This window comes from Lotus japonicus, chromosome 2, assembly GCF_012489685.1.
Source record: "Lotus japonicus ecotype B-129 chromosome 2, LjGifu_v1.2".
NCBI lineage: Eukaryota > Viridiplantae > Streptophyta > Magnoliopsida > Fabales > Fabaceae > Lotus > Lotus japonicus.
Genome location: NC_080042.1, coordinates 59848090 through 59868319, shown reverse-complemented (window position 1 = coordinate 59868319; position 20230 = coordinate 59848090). Strand labels below are relative to the sequence as shown.

At 38.3% G+C, this 20230-nt stretch overlaps 1 protein-coding gene across 1 annotated transcript; it reads left to right on the top strand.

Annotated features, from left to right (window-relative positions):
• The first annotated feature begins 1461 nt into the window (after positions 1–1461).
• Positions 1462–11031, top strand: LOC130738597 (mitochondrial inner membrane protein OXA1-like). The gene is made up of 10 exons (XM_057590662.1): positions 1462–1652; positions 1927–2465; positions 3301–3391; positions 3736–3783; positions 5703–5761; positions 7217–7292; positions 7392–7523; positions 7719–7826; positions 8822–8876; positions 10431–11031. The coding sequence occupies exons 2-10, from the start codon at positions 2029–2031 to the stop codon at positions 10703–10705; spliced, it is 1281 nt and encodes a 426-aa protein (XP_057446645.1). The 5' UTR covers positions 1462–1652; positions 1927–2028; the 3' UTR covers positions 10706–11031.
• Positions 11032–20230: the final 9199 nt, after the last annotated feature.

Below are 20230 nucleotides of genomic sequence, written 5' to 3'. Positions count from 1 at the left end.
TCTTTTTCAATTTTAATATAATTCTTCGTTCTTCCATAGTACAAAATTTGATCTAATATTGTATCAATAATGGTCTTTTAAGCAACGTCTCTCTAAATATGTACTACTAATAAATTTATGAGAAGGTTATCTTTGATCTTGTTGCGAAACCGAGTTTTAATAACTTTCATAGTAGAAAAAACTCGCTTTGTAGATGTTGTTGAAACTGGAAGTGTTAAAACAAGACGTATCAATCTATCAATATGTAGAAACTTCACTGCTATTCCAATTTCAACAAGCCATGGTAAAACTCGGATAAACTAGACAGTTTTTCTATATTAAGATCTCGATAAACATGTTAATGATAATGTCTTAGCTGAAACGATAATTTCCTTTTTTAAAGCTTGGGAAAATCATCTACATAAAATTTTCAACAAGCTTACAAATTTCTCATCATTAATTATCAAATGATTAAAATCTTTCTTAGGATCTAAACTTGAACTAAGTATAAGAAGTTTCATTACCTCGACATTAAATCTACAATTTACTTAAGGTAGTTGCAAATAAATTGTAGAATAAAATATATCTATTCTATGATAATGTTTCATATCCCTATATTTTTTCTCATGACGATCATTCCCCACAAAATAAGGGGTTTTCATGTCAGAAACTTCAACTTGATGAGCATCATAAAATGACATGGCATTCTTCAATAGTAAGTTTCAACCATTGCCTCTCGATTATAGAAGAAGATATTTAGTTGTTGACACAAGATCTAAAACACTAACTATATCAGGAGAACATTTTTATGTTAAAAATCCATATAAACGTTAGACAAATTAATTTTTTTGGGGCGGGGGGTGTGGCCCCTACCAGCCCCTCCTTAGATATGTCCATATACGTGGCAAACACGTATGCATTGTGGTTGCAAAGCCAAGCCTTACCACTAAGGCAAGAGGTAACTTGATTTAATTTTAAAATAGATATTTATGTTAAATTATTATTAAAATAAAAAATTAGAGAAAATTCAATTAATAGATATTTCATTATTTTCAAAAGATTAATTTTAATTGTAAAAATTAACATGAAATTATTTTTATTTTGGAAAATATTTATATATTTATTTTACTATAAATATTTTTTTTTAAAAAAATGAATATCAGAAAAAGTAATTATTAAAATATAATATTTAAAAATAATTTTTTAATAGATTGAAAATTCACCCATATATATACCTAGCAAGAGGATAAATTGGTAATTGATCAGCATTCTTATTTTATTTTATCACTTACATTTTTTTTTTCGATACACTGAAAAGATAAATTACAACCCGCCTATTTTTCATTCTTTTTCCCTTGATCTAAACATCTTCAAAATCTTTTCATTTTCTCTTTATTTTTTTCTTCCTTCTATCTTTTTTCATTTTATTTTCTATCCTCTTATTTTCACTTCACATCCAAATAGAACATACTACTCTTACTTTCCTCTCTTGTTTCCATCCGTTTGAGGCTGAGCTAGGTCATACGCACCCTCGCTACTCTAAACCCCACGCAAACACGCTTCACGTATCTGCTGAAGGACGAACAAGGGAGAGAAAGAAAAACTTGCTCTCGTAGGGTTTGGGAAGCAGAAGATTCAAGAGAAGAAGGGACATCTTAGCACTTCACTTCATTGTGAGTATAATCTCCACTTCACTCTTCCCCATTTTTTAGATCAAATCCTCATTTTCTCTATCGAATAATATGTTAAATAATTAGAATTTCTTGTGGGATTGAAAACTTGAGGTGGCTGCTTATATAATTATATATAGTGTTGAATCGGTTATAAAACAAAAATGAATCAGTGATTCATTATATAAATAGTGTTGGCTATGATAGTAGTTGCAGTGTTTATATATATATAGTGTTTCCTACTCTAACTGACCCCTCCTGCCCTTTAATTCTGCAGGAGCGACGTGCTGGTGAATGGCCATCAGCCAGCGACGGGAAGAGCGTTAGGACTTGTAATTCGTAACTTGCTACTGCTCAATAGAACCTCCGAAGAAAATCAATGGCTTACAGACGCTGCCTCTTGACAAGAGGGAACCTCATAAACCGGAGCTGCCACCCGTCTTTCAGCTACGTGCTCCACAGCAATGAAGGGAAGCAGCAAGATGAGAAACCGTCCCCGACGAACGTTGGCAACTTCATTCAAACGAGGTCTTTTGGGAACTACCTTAATGGATCAACAGGGTTTCTCGCGGCGGCGGCGTCACCGTACGCTGGGTACAATCTCTGCCGGTACATGTCGACGGTGAATCAGGGTTCGAACGAGATTGGTGTAATGAGTGATGTGGCGGATGTTCTCACTGATGCGACCGTGGAGGGTGTAGCTTCTCAGGCTCCTGTTGCCAGTGAAGTTGCCATTGCTGCTGCTGATTCTTTTTTGCCTGTACAAATCTTGCAGTATGTGATAGATGCTGTGCATTCCTACACTGGCTTAAACTGGTGAGTTTACGTACTTTATACTAGAGATATTGATAGCATGTTTAGAATCACGTTATGTAATTGCTTTCGAGAGAAGCTAATGTGAGTAGTTTTTTGTGTGTGAGAGTATATCCTGAGCTCAAACATGGTATAAGTAATATCTAATACTAAGAGTCACTTTGGTTTGGCTTCTAGCTTATGGGGTTTTCAATTGAGATAAAGTATTTGACTATTTTTTTCCTAACTAGAGAGGAGTTTTTAGATATGTACAGGGAAGTTAGATGAGGGAGCTTCTGATAAAGTTGAGCCACGGGAAAAGCTAATATTTTAAAAACTCGTGGTCATTGAAAGATTATTTTAACATTTCTTTTACAGAGTTTTACTATAAATGCTTGTTGAGAGGTTTATCCAAACTGGCTCTAAATTTAAAATAATCTGGCAGAGTTTTGAGTGAGTGCCGAAATAGTTCGGAATTGGTAGTCATGCATGACAAGTTTTCATTGGTGGAGTTTATGCTTTTACAAAGATTTGGGGTTGACTAAGATTCCCGTAGTTTCTCTGTTGTTAAGTTTGGCTTGCTAGTTGCTACTCATATATGCTGAAGCTATTAATTCTCGTTTAATGATATTTGAATGGGAATCTCCACTTACTTTATGACTTTTTGAAGTTTAATGGGAATTTAGGTTTGCCACTATGCTGCCATTGTTGTCCTTGCACTCATTACATTGTATTACACTTACTTGATGCATAATCTGGGATCCAATTATTCAATGACTCGTTTATCATAATTCATCGAAATTTTGTGGCACAGAGATTTTGAAAGGAAACTGTTCTCTTAATTGCTCCTTTGTTTCAGGTGGGCAGCCATAGTTCTAACAACTCTTGTGATTCGAAGTGCGACTGCTCCCCTCTTAATAAATCAACTTAAGGCCACTTCTAAGCTTACAGTATGTATTGCTGCTTATAGCTTCATTTTGTTTCTTGCTATAATAAAGCAATGGCGATAACTTTTGCTTGTTCTTATTCATTGTTCTGAATTCTGATTGGGGTGGACAATATCTAAACATGCACTGTTCTAGTTCCCTTTCCCATTTTGAAATAAGATAAGCCCAACATGGGTTGGATTAATTCCCTCACTTTCATTGTTCTGAATTCTGATCTGTCCTCGCCCCTCCACCCTCCCATTTTCAATAAAGCTTCTCAAGCTTGGTGTATTTGTTATTCCATTAATGAGCTTTTTCTTTATTGCTCTCTATCTTTTTACCTAAGCTCAATGTCTCCATTGTTGCAGATAATGAGACCACACTTGGAAGAGATAAAACAACAGATGGAAGGGAAGGTAATGGCGCTATATGTTCCCCTTACCTTTTAACTTCCGGTAATAGTTGATATAGTGCTCTACTATATTATTGGTATACTATTGAGTGAAGCTAACTCCTCACATGTTATGTTGTCTTGTATCCAGAAATTATAGTTTGAATCATTTCTGTATCTGACATGATGATATATGTCTCGCGTCAAACTTTGGGAATCAAAATAAAAAATTCCATTTAACTGGTCTTGTTTGCTCCATACACCATATAGTGTGACTAAGTTCTTTTTTGCAAGATGACATTTAAGAAATAGTATAGAGAAGGAAAGGGAATGCATGGAAGAGAGCAAAAAGAATTCAAGAAACATAAAGTAAACTCAAGCCAATTTTAGGGAATCAAGGCTTAGTTTGGCAGCTGAAATTGGGTCAATGTTCAAGCTTGGAAGTTCTGCTATCCAATTCTGAATTTCATCATTGTGGTGCCCTTTAGAAATCAAATTCTGATTTTTTAAAGCAATCTAAGGAATTGATAATCATCTAAATAAAACCTTCTCCAATTTGACCTTCTATTTAGAAGAATAGGCCTAAGAACGTAGTTGTCAATAGTGCGCTATAGTGCTGCAGCGGCTCTTTGTTGCTCCTAGTTGTAGCGTAGCGGCTGCTGCTATAGTGGAGGAAATATCGTCCATAGTGGCGCTATTTGGTGGAACTGATAAAAACCCAAAAAATGCCCTCTAAAAGTTAATGTACAGAATTTTTGGGGGTGTAGTTTAGAGGTTTTTGCTTCAGGAACACACTGAGTAGGGTACAGTTTGAGGAAGTTATATAGAACTGTGATAGTGGTGAAAGTGATCAAGAGGAAGAGTTGGATCTAAAAGAAGATCATTGATGGTTCCTGTTTATAAAACTTTTATTTTAATTTTCATGTTTTTTAGGCAGTTTAGTTTAAGCATTAAAGGCTTAAACTTCTTGGTAACATTAATTTTTGCTGGCATCTCCATACCTGTATGTTTTGTTTAAGACACCGATTACTTTTTATTTTTAATTATGAGTGCCATGAATTTTGAGTAGTTTTTATCAGTTGAGTTGAGCATTTATATATGTTCCCAGTTAGATTGTATCATCAGTATAAAAAACTCAGCATAGCGGCTCATCCCGCTATGCGCTCTACCGCTATAGCATTTTTGGGGTCAGCCGCTACCCGGGATTGACTACTATGAGTCTATGACTAAGAAGTTGTGTAATACTTTTGCCACCATTTTCATTGCTATCATTTCTGCCACTGTCATTACTGTGGCCCCTATGGCCCTGTTTATGTTACCACAGCCACTGTGTTGGCCAAGGTTGCCATGGCCATTACGGCTCTAATTCAACAGCAACTCTGATAACAGTGCCAAGGTCTTCATCTTAACCACTCTGATCATTGTTTCTATAATACAAGCTATGCCATTTTCATCTCTGCTGTCTCCTCCAAATGACATTCCTGGCACCTTTGCCACCACCACCTACCCGGATGCCACCACCATTGCCATTATAAATTTCTTTAGCTCAGTATTGTGGATTTTTATGGTTCTACAGTCCTTGGGTGCTTTAATGTACAGAAAAACAATGTATGATCATACTTTTTCTAGATTATAACATGATTTATGCTCACTAAATAGATTCATCTCCTAAACATATATGATTCCTTGCTCATTTATTTGTGTTTCTACATAAGGAGAATCTTTGTTGCTGGATGTGTATTCCTTTACCTCGTGTCTGTGGACACTACTAGTATATATATGGTCCAAACATCTTAGATATTTATTAATCAATTTAATAAAAATTACTCTCTTTGTCTGTCTTGTGGGAGAAATTTGTAAGTTTTAGATTTTCTTACATTTATGTTATAGAATGTGATATCAAAAACAAATTTATCTCTGATCACATGACATGTATTTTTCCAGACTGGGGATCCAGAGGCTATTGCTGAAGGTCAGAAGCAGATGCAAAAGCTATTCAAGAAGTAAGTGGTTTCTCGATTTCATGGTTTTATTCATGTGTAACTGCTATTACTCATGTTTGATCGTGGATATTTAATGTAATTATTACATTTGGTGGTATAGTGTATCAGTGGAGCAGTCTTTGTGGTGAGAGGGGACTGTGATGGCCATAACTGATATCATTAAATAATTTGTGGAAACTGCTGTGATTGCGTCATTAGCTTCTGCTATTCTCACTAAGGGCGTGTTTGTTTCTCTAATTTGTGTTTGTTCACAATCATAAAATTACTTATATTACTTGAGTGCCATTACTCCTGCTGCTGAGATTATTTTAGAGAAACTACTCTAAATAGCTTCTGATTATGATCTAAAAGTTGATTGTATTTTGAAAATGATTATTGAAAAAAGTTTACCCAAACAAATACAAAGTTGTTAAAAGTGATTTTCTTCAGGGATGGCAATCACGTGCTTTAGCATCACTACAGCGGCCGAGCGACGCTGAGCGGCGGATACCAGCGACTTTGAGGTGAGTCGCGGAGCGGTTCGTCGTTGCGGCCTTCGCGTGGGCTAACGCAGCCCAAATCGTGACCTGCGTGGCACTGTGGTGTAACCTAAGCGGAAACCCTATTTTGCCCCTAAAAAGATTCTGTTATGTCAAAATTTTAAGGGTAGAACTAGAATCAGGTTTTCGCTTCGAATATTTTCCGTCCCTCTCTTCCACTCTGATTACGCAATTAGGTTTCTGCCCAGCCTCCATCTTCCTCCTTCCTGCACTCTTGCAAGCCTGTGACTTCCGGCGACATTCTGATGACCAGACTTCTCCCTTCTCTCGTTTTGCTCCAGGCCTCCAGCCTCATTGAGGTTGCTGTTTTCTGTTTTGTCCCATAACATGCTCTGTTTTATTCTTTTGTTTTTTTCTTGTCAGTCATTTCTCTAAGTCTCTGTTTATGTTCTCTTTTATCCTGCCAGAATCTCTCGTTTCTGTTCTCTGTTTTATCCCAAGACTTCTCTCTGTTTTATGAATGTCATGAATTTATATAACTTAATGATTGTCTCTGAATTGTTTAGTATTTATATGTGTATATATAGTGTCAGTTATATAGAATATACATACAAAATTCAGCGTAGCGTCCATCCCGCTATGCGCTATACCGCTATAGCGGTTTTGGGGTTCGCCGCTCCGCACCGCTATCCGGGATTGACAAACCAAATTTTTTTATTAAAAATTTATTAAACAAACAAGCTCTAAATTGAAAATGTTGCTTCCGAGAACATTTCAATGAATTTTATGTTTAAATATTTCTTTCGCTCAGATATGTGATCACTGAATGCATGCATGTATGAAGACTAGTTATCATTAATATTTAAGAACTTCGATATAAGAGTCTGGCTCTGAGGAACCACTGTTTAAAGCATTAAATTAAATTTCTTGGATCTTCGTTTGGGTCTCATTTCTCTTTTCGGTTTCAATAATGCAGATATGGTGTGAGTCCATTTACGCCATTGAAGGGAATCTTTATTTCAGGTCCTATCTTTATTAGTTTTTTTCTTGCGGTAAGCTGACTTTGATTTGATATTCTCCCTAATTGTAGGATTCTTAGGTTCCTTTATATTTTTTTCTATCCATTCACAACCTTTTTTGTTCAATGCTAGATATCAAACATGGCTGAGAAAATGCCATCGTTCAAGCATGGTGGAGCTTCCTGGTTTACTGATCTCACAACTCCAGATACCTTATACATTTTGCCGGCTTTAACTGCGTTGTCATTCTTAGTAACAGTAGAGGTGAGCATTTTATTTTCATAAACTTTTCCATCAGCTTTCTTTTCAATACTTTCTAGATCGCCCACTACTAAACTAGCCACTTCTGAAGAGAAGTGAACAATTGTAAATTGAGATGACAAGACTCAAGAGAGGTGTTTTGTTATCTGTTATATTTTTATTTCCAATTACGATTAATTATTTTTTATTGTTCCTTAGTGTAATATGCAAGAAGGAATGGAAGGAAATCCTGTGGCTAGCACCATGAAAAATGTCTCTAGGGGTATTGCTGTTCTTACCGTTCCTCTCACCATGGGATTTCCAAAGGTAAACTTTCCTAGGCTTTTTTGGGAAGTGACAACTTTCCTTTGCTAGCACTTTTATCTGCATTTGAAATAATTGATTGTATGAACTTAGAAAGAAACAGTCGTTCTGTCTTTATAGTTTCAGTTCGTTGCATTTTATAGAGTTTGTTTTTTTTTCCAATAAAGAACTTTTATCATATCAAAGGAACATGATAAAATCTGAGGCTGTGGAATTTGACTAGCAACTTTTTTAATGTAGCACGAGGTCTATAAATTAAAAGGTTTTAGCAAAGGAACTGATTCATTAGCATAACATCTCATAATCTGATTTGCATTAGATAGCATGCATCCTGTGCATGGTGTAGTGTATAAAATTAAATATATTATACGAAAAGAAACTCGATTAGATATAGCTGATTACTTGGCTAAGAACTCCTCAAAATTTTCCAACATTGTTTGGATTGAGGAGGTTCCGTCAGAATTAGACCTTTTGGTGTCTTCGGATGTATTAGCCTCTATGGCTCTTTAATTTTTAATATATTATCCACTTTCAAAAAAATAAGATATAGCTGAAAAATGTATGTATTCACCTCTACTGATCTGATATCAAGGTGATGTCAAAATTCAGCTGGAGAAAATTAAAGAACAAAAGTAATAATCATTACAAGGATACTCCTAGTGTTCTCTGTTAACATGAAATGAAGTAAAGCAACATTCTATTCCAATCAGGAACTTTGGTTCATGCTGCATTGAAGGGCATTTTGGCTAAAGCTAAAGTTTACGCAATCCACGATTTTATTTTATCTAGTATAGAAATAGATAAGTTATTGATTACCCATTTTCCGTCCACATGTATTGGACATAATAATTTATCTTTTTTTTTCCGTGCAATATGAATCTAATGGTGTTTGTCTTCTTGAGACAGAAAAGAAGTGCTTGCCTATTTTCTTCCAACTACTGCAGATTTTATTTGTCATTCTATGTAGTTTGAACTTTTGTTAATTTCTAATTCCGCAGGCTATATTTTGTTACTGGATTACGTCAAATTTGTTTTCATTGAGTTATGGACTTGGTAAGTCACTTCTAATTTTTCTTTTGAAATTATCACTTTGCTATCATCCAGCATTTCAATAGCATAAAAGTTAGATTTGTTTTCATAAAATGCATATTGTTTAGGTGCATTGATTCCGTCATGGGATGGGATTCATGATTGCATGTTAAGTATGCATGAGCATGACAACCCAAAATTGCCTAAGATGAAATTACAGTCTTGCCCTACTACTTTCACTTGTTGATCTAGTGTTTTAAATATAAATATGAAGTTAGGTGCGTCTGTCACATTGTTCATATCCTTTAGTCCCTGTCCCTCTATTTGAAATCAGCTTGTTTTGTAAACTACACCAAGAATTATGATTCCAATCAACATATTATTCTATCCAAAATCACTACCATCTCATTCAAGTATTGCTTTTTCCTCTATACCTTACAAACCTTTATGAGCACTTCCTTCCTCTTTTCGAGTCATTACTTCTCATGTTTATTTATTTAGTTTCCCAAGCGCTTGACTTGACGTGATTTTCTCATGGTCTTGTAGCAATGTGACCATTCTATTGATGTCATTGGTGAGACTTGAACTAGAGAACTATGGTTTTGTAAAGGGACTAAATCTCCTTTTAGTCCTTCAAAGATACAATACAAATGTCATCATTATTGTCATGTACTATACAGAAAGGGTTTTTATTCTTCCTTTTTGGCTCAGTCTTTTTCTTTTTAATTGAGATTGTATCATTGTAATGGTGGAAGGACTATATCTTGTGTCCTAAATAATAGGATAGCGTATTAGGGTGACTGGGAAGGGGTAAAGCTCTAAAGGAGAATAAAGACACATCTGAACAGGGTGAAAGAACAAATAAATAAGATTTATGCATAATGTTCAAATTTTTTACAAAGTAGAAAATTATAATGTTCAAAGTCTTGAGAAAGAAATTAAGTGTTCAAATTGCCACATTATAGATGATATTGCCACACAATAAAATCCTAAACAACAATACTTAACAATAAAAATATAAAGTAGTTACTGTGAGGGTTTAATTATAAATTATAAAACTATATGGAATTAATTAAAAAGTTTTAAATAATAAGGATCTAATTAAAAATTGATTGAATTTGAAACTTTAGGGATCTTTAGATGAATTTAACCTTTTTTTTAGAGAGTATATTGATGTCCATTTCTTTGGAGAATCAATTGATGTCACTTTCTGTGGTTGAGAGATCAGAATTATATTCCTTTGTTTTTTTCTTGGAGAATGGAGGATGAATAAGATACAAGTGTCTGTTGTCCTACACTCTTCAAGGTGCTTGTTCCCCCTTGTCTCTTACCATTGCAAGTCTTTGTGAAATCTTTTGGGGATTCAAATGGGTTTCCCTTAAAAAAAAGTAAAGAATTGAAGTTCTTTTAACAAAAGGAAAATATTGGTATCTTTGTAGGACCCATGCATGGCTAAATTTCTTATAACTTATGCATTGAAGTATCTTAGTCTCCATGTTCAGCTGTATAGTAGAAAACACTAGTGACCTTTGTTAGATTTTCCTGATTTTACATGCTCCCATGTTTCCAATTTTGCAGTGCTTAAAGCTCCTGGTGTAAAGAAAGCTTTGGGTGTTCCTGAAATTCCTGCTGCATCACCGACCAGTCCTCCACAATCTCCCTTTTCTATATTTCCAGCACTAAAAAAAGCTACAACAGCGACAAATGTGGCGAGCTCAGTGCCAGTTGAATCATCAGCTGAAGTTGAATCATCAAAATCTTCAAATAAAAAGATTTCTTCTTCTTCTGTTATCAGTCAAAGGCTTAGAAGTTTAGAGAAACAAGTGAAAGGAAGAAAGAAAAGTAAGAAGTAAGGAAAATTTACTCATTCCTTCATTATGCCAGCTAAACATATGGAGCAGGTGTGTTCAGATTTTTGTTATATTAAATTATCCTTGGATGATGCGAGAATTAGGAGTTCATTCAAGAGCCAAGAGGCAATAATTTTTGTTTGAAGGATTTATGAATCTATGATTGCTAGTAATTTTGCTGCGGAAGTTAAAACTTAGGCTTAATATGTAGTTTACACCCTATTCATGGGGTTTTAATGTCCTTTGTAATCTCATTTGTTCTTTTGATATTTCACATTTCATTTTAATAGAGTTGAATAATAAGAAGAAGCTGAGAAAAGGTGGTGAAATGTCTTCTATGGTTTGACTGAAATCATCATTGATTAGCAGCGCAGGTTATATAAAAGCTCTAGCCCTTTCTTGATTTGCAGTTCAAAATTTGAACAACTATTGGGTTGTCTGCACTAAGTTGAGTAGCGAATTTCCATTTCTTTCAATTATGCAAAACTTCAGTGAAGCCATTAGTAATTAGTATGTCAAAGTTATATATTTTTCGTACCATTTTTTATAGTTGTCTCTTACTTTTGCTAGTGCACTGTTTTGTGGTTGATACAAATAGAACAGATGCCCAAACAACAAATGGGAACCGGAGGAAATAGTTTAGCTTAAAGTTTAGCAACTATTAGAATATTTTTTTGTCAATGCAACTATTAGAATTTGAATAGAGGAAATAGTTGGATAATTGAAAGATTAGTTTGCGAAACGAAGAAGAGTAGTTGTAGAGGGGAATTAGAAGGAGAATTTCACTATATGAAAGGATAAAATACAAGACTAATTCTATGTGAGGGAGTAGGGGTGTCTATTGGTTTTGGTTGGATTTGGTCCAAAAATGCTCCATCGGAACAAAACCGACAATATAAAGATTTGACTTTTCTTTTCACGTTATCTCCAACCAAACAACCTAAAAATCATCTTATTTTATATTTTGTATTTTCTTTTCTCTTATCTTTCTTCTCTTTTTCTTTCTCTCACATTTCTTCTACATACTAAACATGCATCTCACAAAACTACTTCTAGTAAATTTTCTTTTTCTCAAAATCACTTACTTTACAAACATGAAAATTTACCAAAATTTTAAAAATACACGTGTTTAACCCTTTTAACTTATTTCACAGACATGAAAATTTAAAAAATATACATGTTTAACCTTTTATTAATTACCAATGCCTCCAACGACCGGCGGCTACGGGATTAATCATCTCTAACTCGGAGTGTTGTAACTTTGACTAAATGTTTAAACAGTTCATTTATCTACCAATTGTCTGCAAATTATCGATCATGTTTAACATTTAATATTTGAATAAAGATTGATATAAACTACTAGAGAGATAGAAAGAGAGTACAAATAAGTGATAAGTGTGATGTTATAATGTAAGACTAAAAGAAAGAGATAAAGCGAAAAAATGGTGTCCGAAATGGGTCTATAATCATTGCTGCTAATATTTACTAGTGAGTTATATGCAAAACCGCGTCCAGTTTCAAAACTCCAAAGTCCAAAGCCTTTGCCTGACACACTCCCACGCCACGCAGCTCCAATTCTTAGTCAGTGTGTAATGATATATACACACCTCATTTTTAAAACACTTCATTTCCACCTCTTTTTGTTTCTATCTCTCTCTCTTATCATCTATCACATCTCATACTTTCTCTCCCTTACTTTTTTTTTTCTTCCTATCTCTCTTATCATTTCACCTCACACACCTCAAAAGAGAGGTGTGTGAGTAACATTATTCGTGTTGACCCTGCGACCAGGGAACAAACGTGGGTTTATCAGTAAATAAAGTACAAATGGAAAAGGCTGACCCCTTGGGAACGGCCAGCACATGCCCTACCCGCATCCAGAAAAAAATAAAATGAATTTAAATGATTCATTGGTTCACATCATCACATGAGATAATTCAAATAGCATTTTTAATTTAAATCAGCTTCTTTTTCTTTTCCTTCATATTCAATTTTGCCATTGGACTAAACATTCAAATAAACTTTTCTCTAAAATTTATTGTGCCTTTTAAATAAGATATTCAATGCATACCCCTTGCCTTGATCCTCTCCGATGGTGGGGACACCGAACAACTAGGTTGCACAGATATGAGTACGGTATCGGTACTGAGTGCGGGTACGGGTATGGGTACGACAATTTTATAAAATTTTGGGTACGAGTACCTTAGTATATATGTATATTTTTCAATATTATAAAGTAAATTGTAAAATAACATTCAATAAACATATCATAATATTGATCGTAAAGAAAATTTAAAGGATAAATTATAATAAGTCCTTAAGCAGAAAGTACGATGGATGAAAGGCAGTAGTTGACGTGTTGCGACAATGACTCATTTTGGATTCACGATCGGGAAACAAAAAGGTGAAATGAGGCGTTTCTGAGGTAGAGTTTACCACTAATGTGGGATGCAAATGTCCATTAAGATAAAGTTTCATTATGAAACTGAAGTTATAACCCAAAAGTACCTAACAGAGTACCCAAAAAAACTTATAGAGTACCCAAAGAGTACCAAAAACGTATCTATAAAGTATTCATATTTTTTGCTTAAAACCACCTTTGGGTACGTATGGGTACGTACTTAGGTGTACCCATCGCATACTTATTAGGGGTGCACATGGGCCGGATTAACCTAATGAAACCATCCAACCCAATCCGATCCCATGGTAAAAATGCGGGTCGGATTGAGCAAACATGTCAATCGGATGGATTTTATTACGATTCAATCATCTTTGGATCGGATATCAGATTCCATAATAATCCATCAAACCCTACCCAAAATTCAATCATATAATAATAATATATTATTTAATATATATTTTTAATAATTTTAATTCTTACCTAACCTACTAGTAGGGTATTGATAAGTGTCATTTTTACGCATATTTGGTTATCTTTTTAGGCACTTACCTCACGTGTGTGCTTCATTTATTCATCATTTTAGTCCCCAAAGTAGTGGATTTAGTAAATACTTAATTTTGATGTAGAAATCGTGTAAATATTGTGAGTTTAATGTTTAATCTTTTGTTTTTTTTATGTAGGTTGGAGTTTCATGAAGATTTGAGCAAGAAAACCAAGTGAGGAAAGTTGGCTCAAATTTAGCTTGAGCGGACCGGAAACAGAACTGAAAAATAAGCAAAGGAAAGAGTTCGCTCAAAAGTTGGCTCAAGCCACAACTTTACAGTAGATTTTCAACATAGTTAGCTTGAGCCAACTTGAGTAAGCTTGAGCCAACTGGAGGCGGTTTTAACTACTTCAGCGTGAAGAAAGGTTCGCTTGAGCCAACTTAGCTTGGCTTGAGCCAACTAAGGTCGGCCAGAAACTCTATAAAAGGCCAGACCACGAAATTTTCAGGATCTCTTCCATTTTTTCACCATTTTTCCTCCCTAAAACATTCAGAGGAGGCTGGGCTTCATGGGGGAAGGGTCCCTGGGTCTAGGATTGACGGATTGAAGCTCCGGAGCGTGGCGGCGACCACCGAAGGATCGTGACAACCTCTCGGAGGCGATGGAAAGCTTGGGAAAGCTTCTATCGTCGTGGATCATTCGCCGTTCTTCTGGGTTTCATCTCTTCTTCCTTATCCCTTGTACATGTTGTTTATATTTTTGTATTTAGATTGTTGAAACTTGATTCTTTGATTTGTTGTAAACTCATTCATTAATGTAAATGGAAATATTTCATGTACGGTGTTTCTTTCTATTCTTCATGCTTCTAACCTATCAATTGATAATCAAAAGAGTTCACTAATCTATTAATAGATCGGAAGGTTGATATGAATTAGTGTATGCTTAGTTCAATGAAGGTAGAACGCATATGTCTTAGGTCACAATTTGTGTGTTAAAGTTTTTGCTTTATGTGCTTCAAGTATCAGTGATTTGCGTTAGATTTTCGAGGACTAGCATGAGATCAGGAGATAATTGCGGGTCCAATTCAAGAGAAAAATCACTCACTGAACCAATTGTCTTAAGGTTATAATATATTAGGTAAGAGCAACAGTGGATTTCCACGTGACAGGTGGGGTTCTGAGTTATAACAGGAGTTTCCGGGTGAGAACGGAGATTCGCAAGCCTAAGATACCTTGTATTAGGATAGATTGGTCATTGGGAGTGTCTTTGAGAGAGAACTTGAGTTATATTATTCCTTTTGGGTTTTCTAGATGGTAAGGGATTACTTCTAGGAATTCCAACTGATTCACATAGGCTAGGGATAGTTAGGTGGATAGCTCTCGGCATCATAAGTGAAATGAACTATTACATAAGTGTTTGAGTTGAAAACAATCAAAGGACTAGGTGAGGACATATCTAAATACGTTTTCTTCTTTGTTACCTCAGTAAACCTTCTTTTACTGTTTTCTTTTATATTCAAAAGCTACAAAAACAATTTATCAAACATCTTCTTATCCGTTTGAATCGATATTTAACTGGTGGAACTGATCTTTACACAATCCCTGAGGACAATAAACCCGTATCTACTTTACTATGATTGAATCATAAGGGTTTAGTTCCAAAGCAGTACTAACAAGGAAAAAACCTTTATCAGGTAAGTAATTTATGGAGACTTGGAGTCCTTCTACTAAAGTGATTTTTAGGAGACTTGGAGACTAATTTGTTTGTAATTACTTGTCATATTTAAAGATTTGAAGTACTTGTTTAGTTATGTGTTGTTTTATAGATATGTGTAGACGGTAGTTATAAACTTATGATGTAATTGCATGTTAGAGACTTGAAGTACTTATTTTTTTAATAATTTTCAATATTCCAGATTTATTTTTATTTTAATATAATGAACTGGGCGAGACCCCAGGGTCCCTCGCCCAGGGACGCTGGCTTAGGGCGAGGAGTGCATCAGGGACCTGGGCCTTTGTCCCGGAGGCCCAACTGGCCCATTGGGATGATTTAGAGGCGCTAGGCCCAACTCCCCCACCTATAAGTAGGGGACGGTTACCAATTGTAAGAGACTTTTAGCTCATTTGTGCAATAACAAGCTTGAAATTCAGTTACTTTCTCTCTCTAAGCGGTTACACTCTCACTTCTCACTAGAAATCTCGCATCACGTTCCTTGCATCTTAGGTACTATCCCTCATCTCAATGTTCATGATGGAACATTTGGCGCCGTCTGTGGGGAACGGTAGATTTTGATTCCCGGACTACGTGGATCGCAATTTAGTTTGGAGAAATTCGATTTTCAAGAAGGTTTTCTGCGATTTGGAGATTTTTGGTCGAATTCTTGCTTCATCGACAGAGCTTGATGGAATCGTTTGGCCAACAGGGTAGCGAGGAACCGGAACGGAGTCGCGTTTCTTCCCAACGCACCGCAAGGTCAGGTAGGCATCGCTGGGCAGAGGCACGTCGTGCACTGAGTGACGACTTGAGACTGCAGAATGAGTGTTTGCAGGAGCAATTAAAGTACTATCACCTTAAGCAGTGGAACGACGAGGAGGAGGAGGCTGAGGCCGTTGCGGCGGTCAAACCATTCTCGGCAACAGTGCGAGAGGTGACCATACCGGATGGTATGACAAGCCTCGTGTTGGAAACGTATGACGGAAGAACCAATCCGCAAGATCATCTGCTACGTTTCAATAAGAAGATGGAGATGAGCGCGGTTTCTGATGCGGTAAAGTGTAGAATGCTTCCCTCCACTTTCTGAGGCGCAGCAATGACTTGGTTTATGGCCCTGCCGCAAGGGTCCATAAAGAAGTTCTGCGACTTCGCGTCGAAATTCCTGGGCCATTTCTCTGCCAGCGAGGTCGATGATCTGTTTCAGATTTGGCAGGAGGAGCGAGAGACGTTGGAGCAGTACGGGGAACGGTACAGCGCCGCGTAGGCAAGATTTGAAGAGGCGGAGCCTTGAACATGCGTATGCGCTTTTAGGAGCGGATTGTCGTCAGGAAAGCTGAGCTGCAAGCTGAGTAGGAAACCAGCGCGCTCGATGACGGAGGTACGTGCCCGAGCGAGAGACTACATCATAGAAGAGGAAAATGATGCGCGTGAGAGGAAGCGACTGAGGGCAGCAAATGTGTCGCTGGCGAGGAAGCGGATACAGGACAAAGAGGCAAGTAATGTGCGGAAGGTTAAGGAAGTTGGCCAATTAATTAAGGAATTCAAAGAAAGACCACTCTATTCGAGAAAAGATAACGTGGATCGCAAGCGCTCTCGGCGGGCAACTAACTCCCGCGATGAAAAAGGTCAGAGGGGGACGCGAGCGAAGAATTGGCAAAGTCACTCCTGGGGGCGGCGGCTGCGGAAACGGACGAGGATGGCGAGGACAGAATCGACCCCCGACACAACGTCAAAGGTCGGACCAAGTGGTGTGAATATCACAACCTAGAAATCCATAAAACCAGTGACTGTTTATCTCTGAGGGGCCAAATTAGGCAGTTGATCAAGACGAGACAACCGCGGGTCGCAGGACATGGTTTAGACTGGGACATCATGAAGCGAGCGCCGAATGCAGGAAATGAGAAGATGAACGTGGCGAAAGGGAAGGAAACAGAGGAAGATGTCTACGACAGGGGCGAGGCGATGGCCGGAGCGGTTAACACAATCACAGGGGGCCTTTACGGCAGCAACATCACATCCCATGCAGATGACCCGCCGGTGATAACGGTAAGAATTAATGGTTTCAATGTGCAGAGAGTGCTTTTGGACCGAGGCAGCCTCGCGGATATCATCTCCAGGGACGCATTCGAACGGTTGGGGCTTACAGACAAGGATCTGATACCATACACAGGAAACCTGGTAGGTTTCTCAGGAAAGCAGGTTCAGGTACGCAGCTATGCGGAATTGGACATAGTTTTTGGAGAGGGCGAGGACGCTGAGCTTTTAAGGGTAAGGTATCTGATCCTACAGGTTGTAGCAGTTTATGACGTCATCATAGGACGAGATACTTTAAGTCGCCTCCATGCAGTGACATCCACGCCCCACCTCGCGGCAAGGTATCCACTGCTCTGCGGGAGGAAGGAAAAAATAGCGATGGATCAGAAGGGGGCGATGAAATGTTGCAGCGATTGCATAAACTTGTATGGTGGGAGGGGAGCTGGCGAAGAACACAGGTGTCATGAGCCCGTGGAAACTGAAGGCGGGCAACTGCGTCCGGCTACACAAGGCCAGAGTGACGTGGGCAGACGAGGAAAGCTGGACAGCAGAAAAGCGAATAAGATGAAGAAGGGGGAAAGCTTGGGCGAGGGGGCCCAGAAGGCAGGGCGAGTGAGATACTTTACTCATACAAGTAGCGAGTGGTATGGAGAGAGCTGGGACATGGATGCATCCAGAAGAGGCGTACTGGCGATCGAGACTAGGCTAACCTTTGAACAAGAGCAGCGCCTGAGTGAGTTGGTAGAGGACAACGTTGACCTTTTTAGTTGGGAACGAAAGGAAACCACTTTCGGGGGACTGTCCACATTCAGCCCACCCACGCAGAAGGAAAGAGAGAGGGAAGAAGGGGCAGAGTTAAAGGCAGGAAAAAGGGAAATTCGCCGGCGAGCTGAGACTGAAGAAAAGGGGGAGGCAGAAGGGAAAGATAGCCAGTTGCAGTGTCGTCAGGATAAGAGGAAATGCGAACAACTAGAGGATAGGAGTAAGAGGCCAATGAAATCAGCCTGACGCATCAAGCAGGGTGACAAGGACGAAATACTGGGTACGATACTCTAATCAAGGGAGCGGTCGCAAAGTGGGAATATGGCGAGGAAACAACCAAGAAACTAGGACTAAAAATAAATATGCACTCTTTTTCTCCGACACGGGAGTTTTTTAACGAGGCATCCCTTGATGTAAAATTTACGAAAATCAAATACAAAAGGATATTCTCAGCAATACTCCTAACTACTAACCTGAAACGGCAGCCTGGTGGGAAAAATTCCCTGAAGGTGGCGATCCGAACACGACCTTGATGTCTGGGGATCGCTCCGGAAAGTCCGGCGCTGACCGTAGCCCCTGCAGGCAACGTGTGCGGATAAGTTTCTTATCCAAAGAACCTTCCCGAAATATGGGCGAGTCAAGTCTCCCTGAAACACGGGCGAGCATTTTTAACTAGGCTGAAAGTCTCGGGCAACCTATATGGCCATTGGGCCCCGAGCAACTGTAAGACCCCACCTAATAAGGTTGGAGGGGCCACACCTGCTCTTACGGGAAATATGCGTGTGAACAAAAGCCTCGGTCCAATACCGAGCGAAAGTCCTAGTTATACATGGCACACTCTCAAAACTTTAAGCACTGAAAAACATGTGCTACGCGACAAGGAAGCGAAAGGCGGAATTCATGGTGGCACCACCCGTAATCACGGTGGCCCGTTCGCCTCGCCCGGTTATGGCGACCAAGGCTGGGTGACCCGCTCGCCCCGCCCATTTATATGTTCACTCGTTTTCATTTTTTCCGTTCATTATTTATCTGCTCTCGCATTCATATCAACACATATATAGGGGCATTTATATATAAAACAAAACAAAACAAAAAACACTTTTATTCATAATTTTCTTATTACATTTTAAAATGGAGGATTTCTCCTCATAATCCTACATTGACGATGAAACTCTGCTTTTTCAAGCTCTAGGCGGTGTCGTTTGTACTCCAGTTGGACCAAGCTCTGGCAAACCACTTGCCTCTCAGGACCCTCCGCCATGGCTTCAAGTGCATCCTCCACCGCACGAACCTCAGCATAGTTGTCCAGCTCCCGCTGGAAAAGGCCTTGAAGTTCCTCTACAAACCCAAGGAATCCTCTGAGAGTCGCGTCCATCTCTGGACTCAGCCCCATTCCTAGCAACTGATTTGTCAGTTGGTAGACGCTCGGATCCTCCGGGTGCCTGACATTGAGGAACAGGTCCTCTTCAAATGCCTTCCTCCTAAGCTCATTGATGCAACTCTCAACGTATGCCATTGTCGAATGTATTACAAGATGAAGATGCTCTCTGCAGACCGTTATGAGTTCTATGCTATTTATACACTAAGTTCAGTCTCCAGGAGTTAATGCCAAGGCAGTTTCTCGAGGAGTTTTCCTTGAGAAATGGTGCAACTCACATTAAAGGCATAAGTGTTCCTGGCCGGTGGTCAAGGATAACCTTCTGTTAAAATCTGGGAAAGAGGCGTTTCAGGCACGAGGTTTAGGACTCGTACGGTTCGCATCCGAGAGCTCGTACGGTTCGTAGTTGGAACGGCGTCGGCGAGAAAGGAAAGCAGGAGTAAAAAGGAAAAAAAAATGTATGGAAAGCTGGCGCGAAATGAAACGAAGCAGGACAGGGCACAAGCAAAATCTAGGGCTTACATTAAAAGATAAGCCACAAAAAATATATCGTAATTACAAAATCAACCTAAGAACCGCTAACTTTCTTTGTTTCCTTCTACATCTTCTTCGTTCAGGAAAAGCTCGGCGACAAAGCCTGGGGGGTCGTCGACACCAACCAACCCAGTGAGGGTAACTTTTTTGAATGCTCCCATTTGGTGAAGATCGATCTGGGGATAGAGGTGCTGAACTTGGGCTTTGGCGAGGAAAGAGCC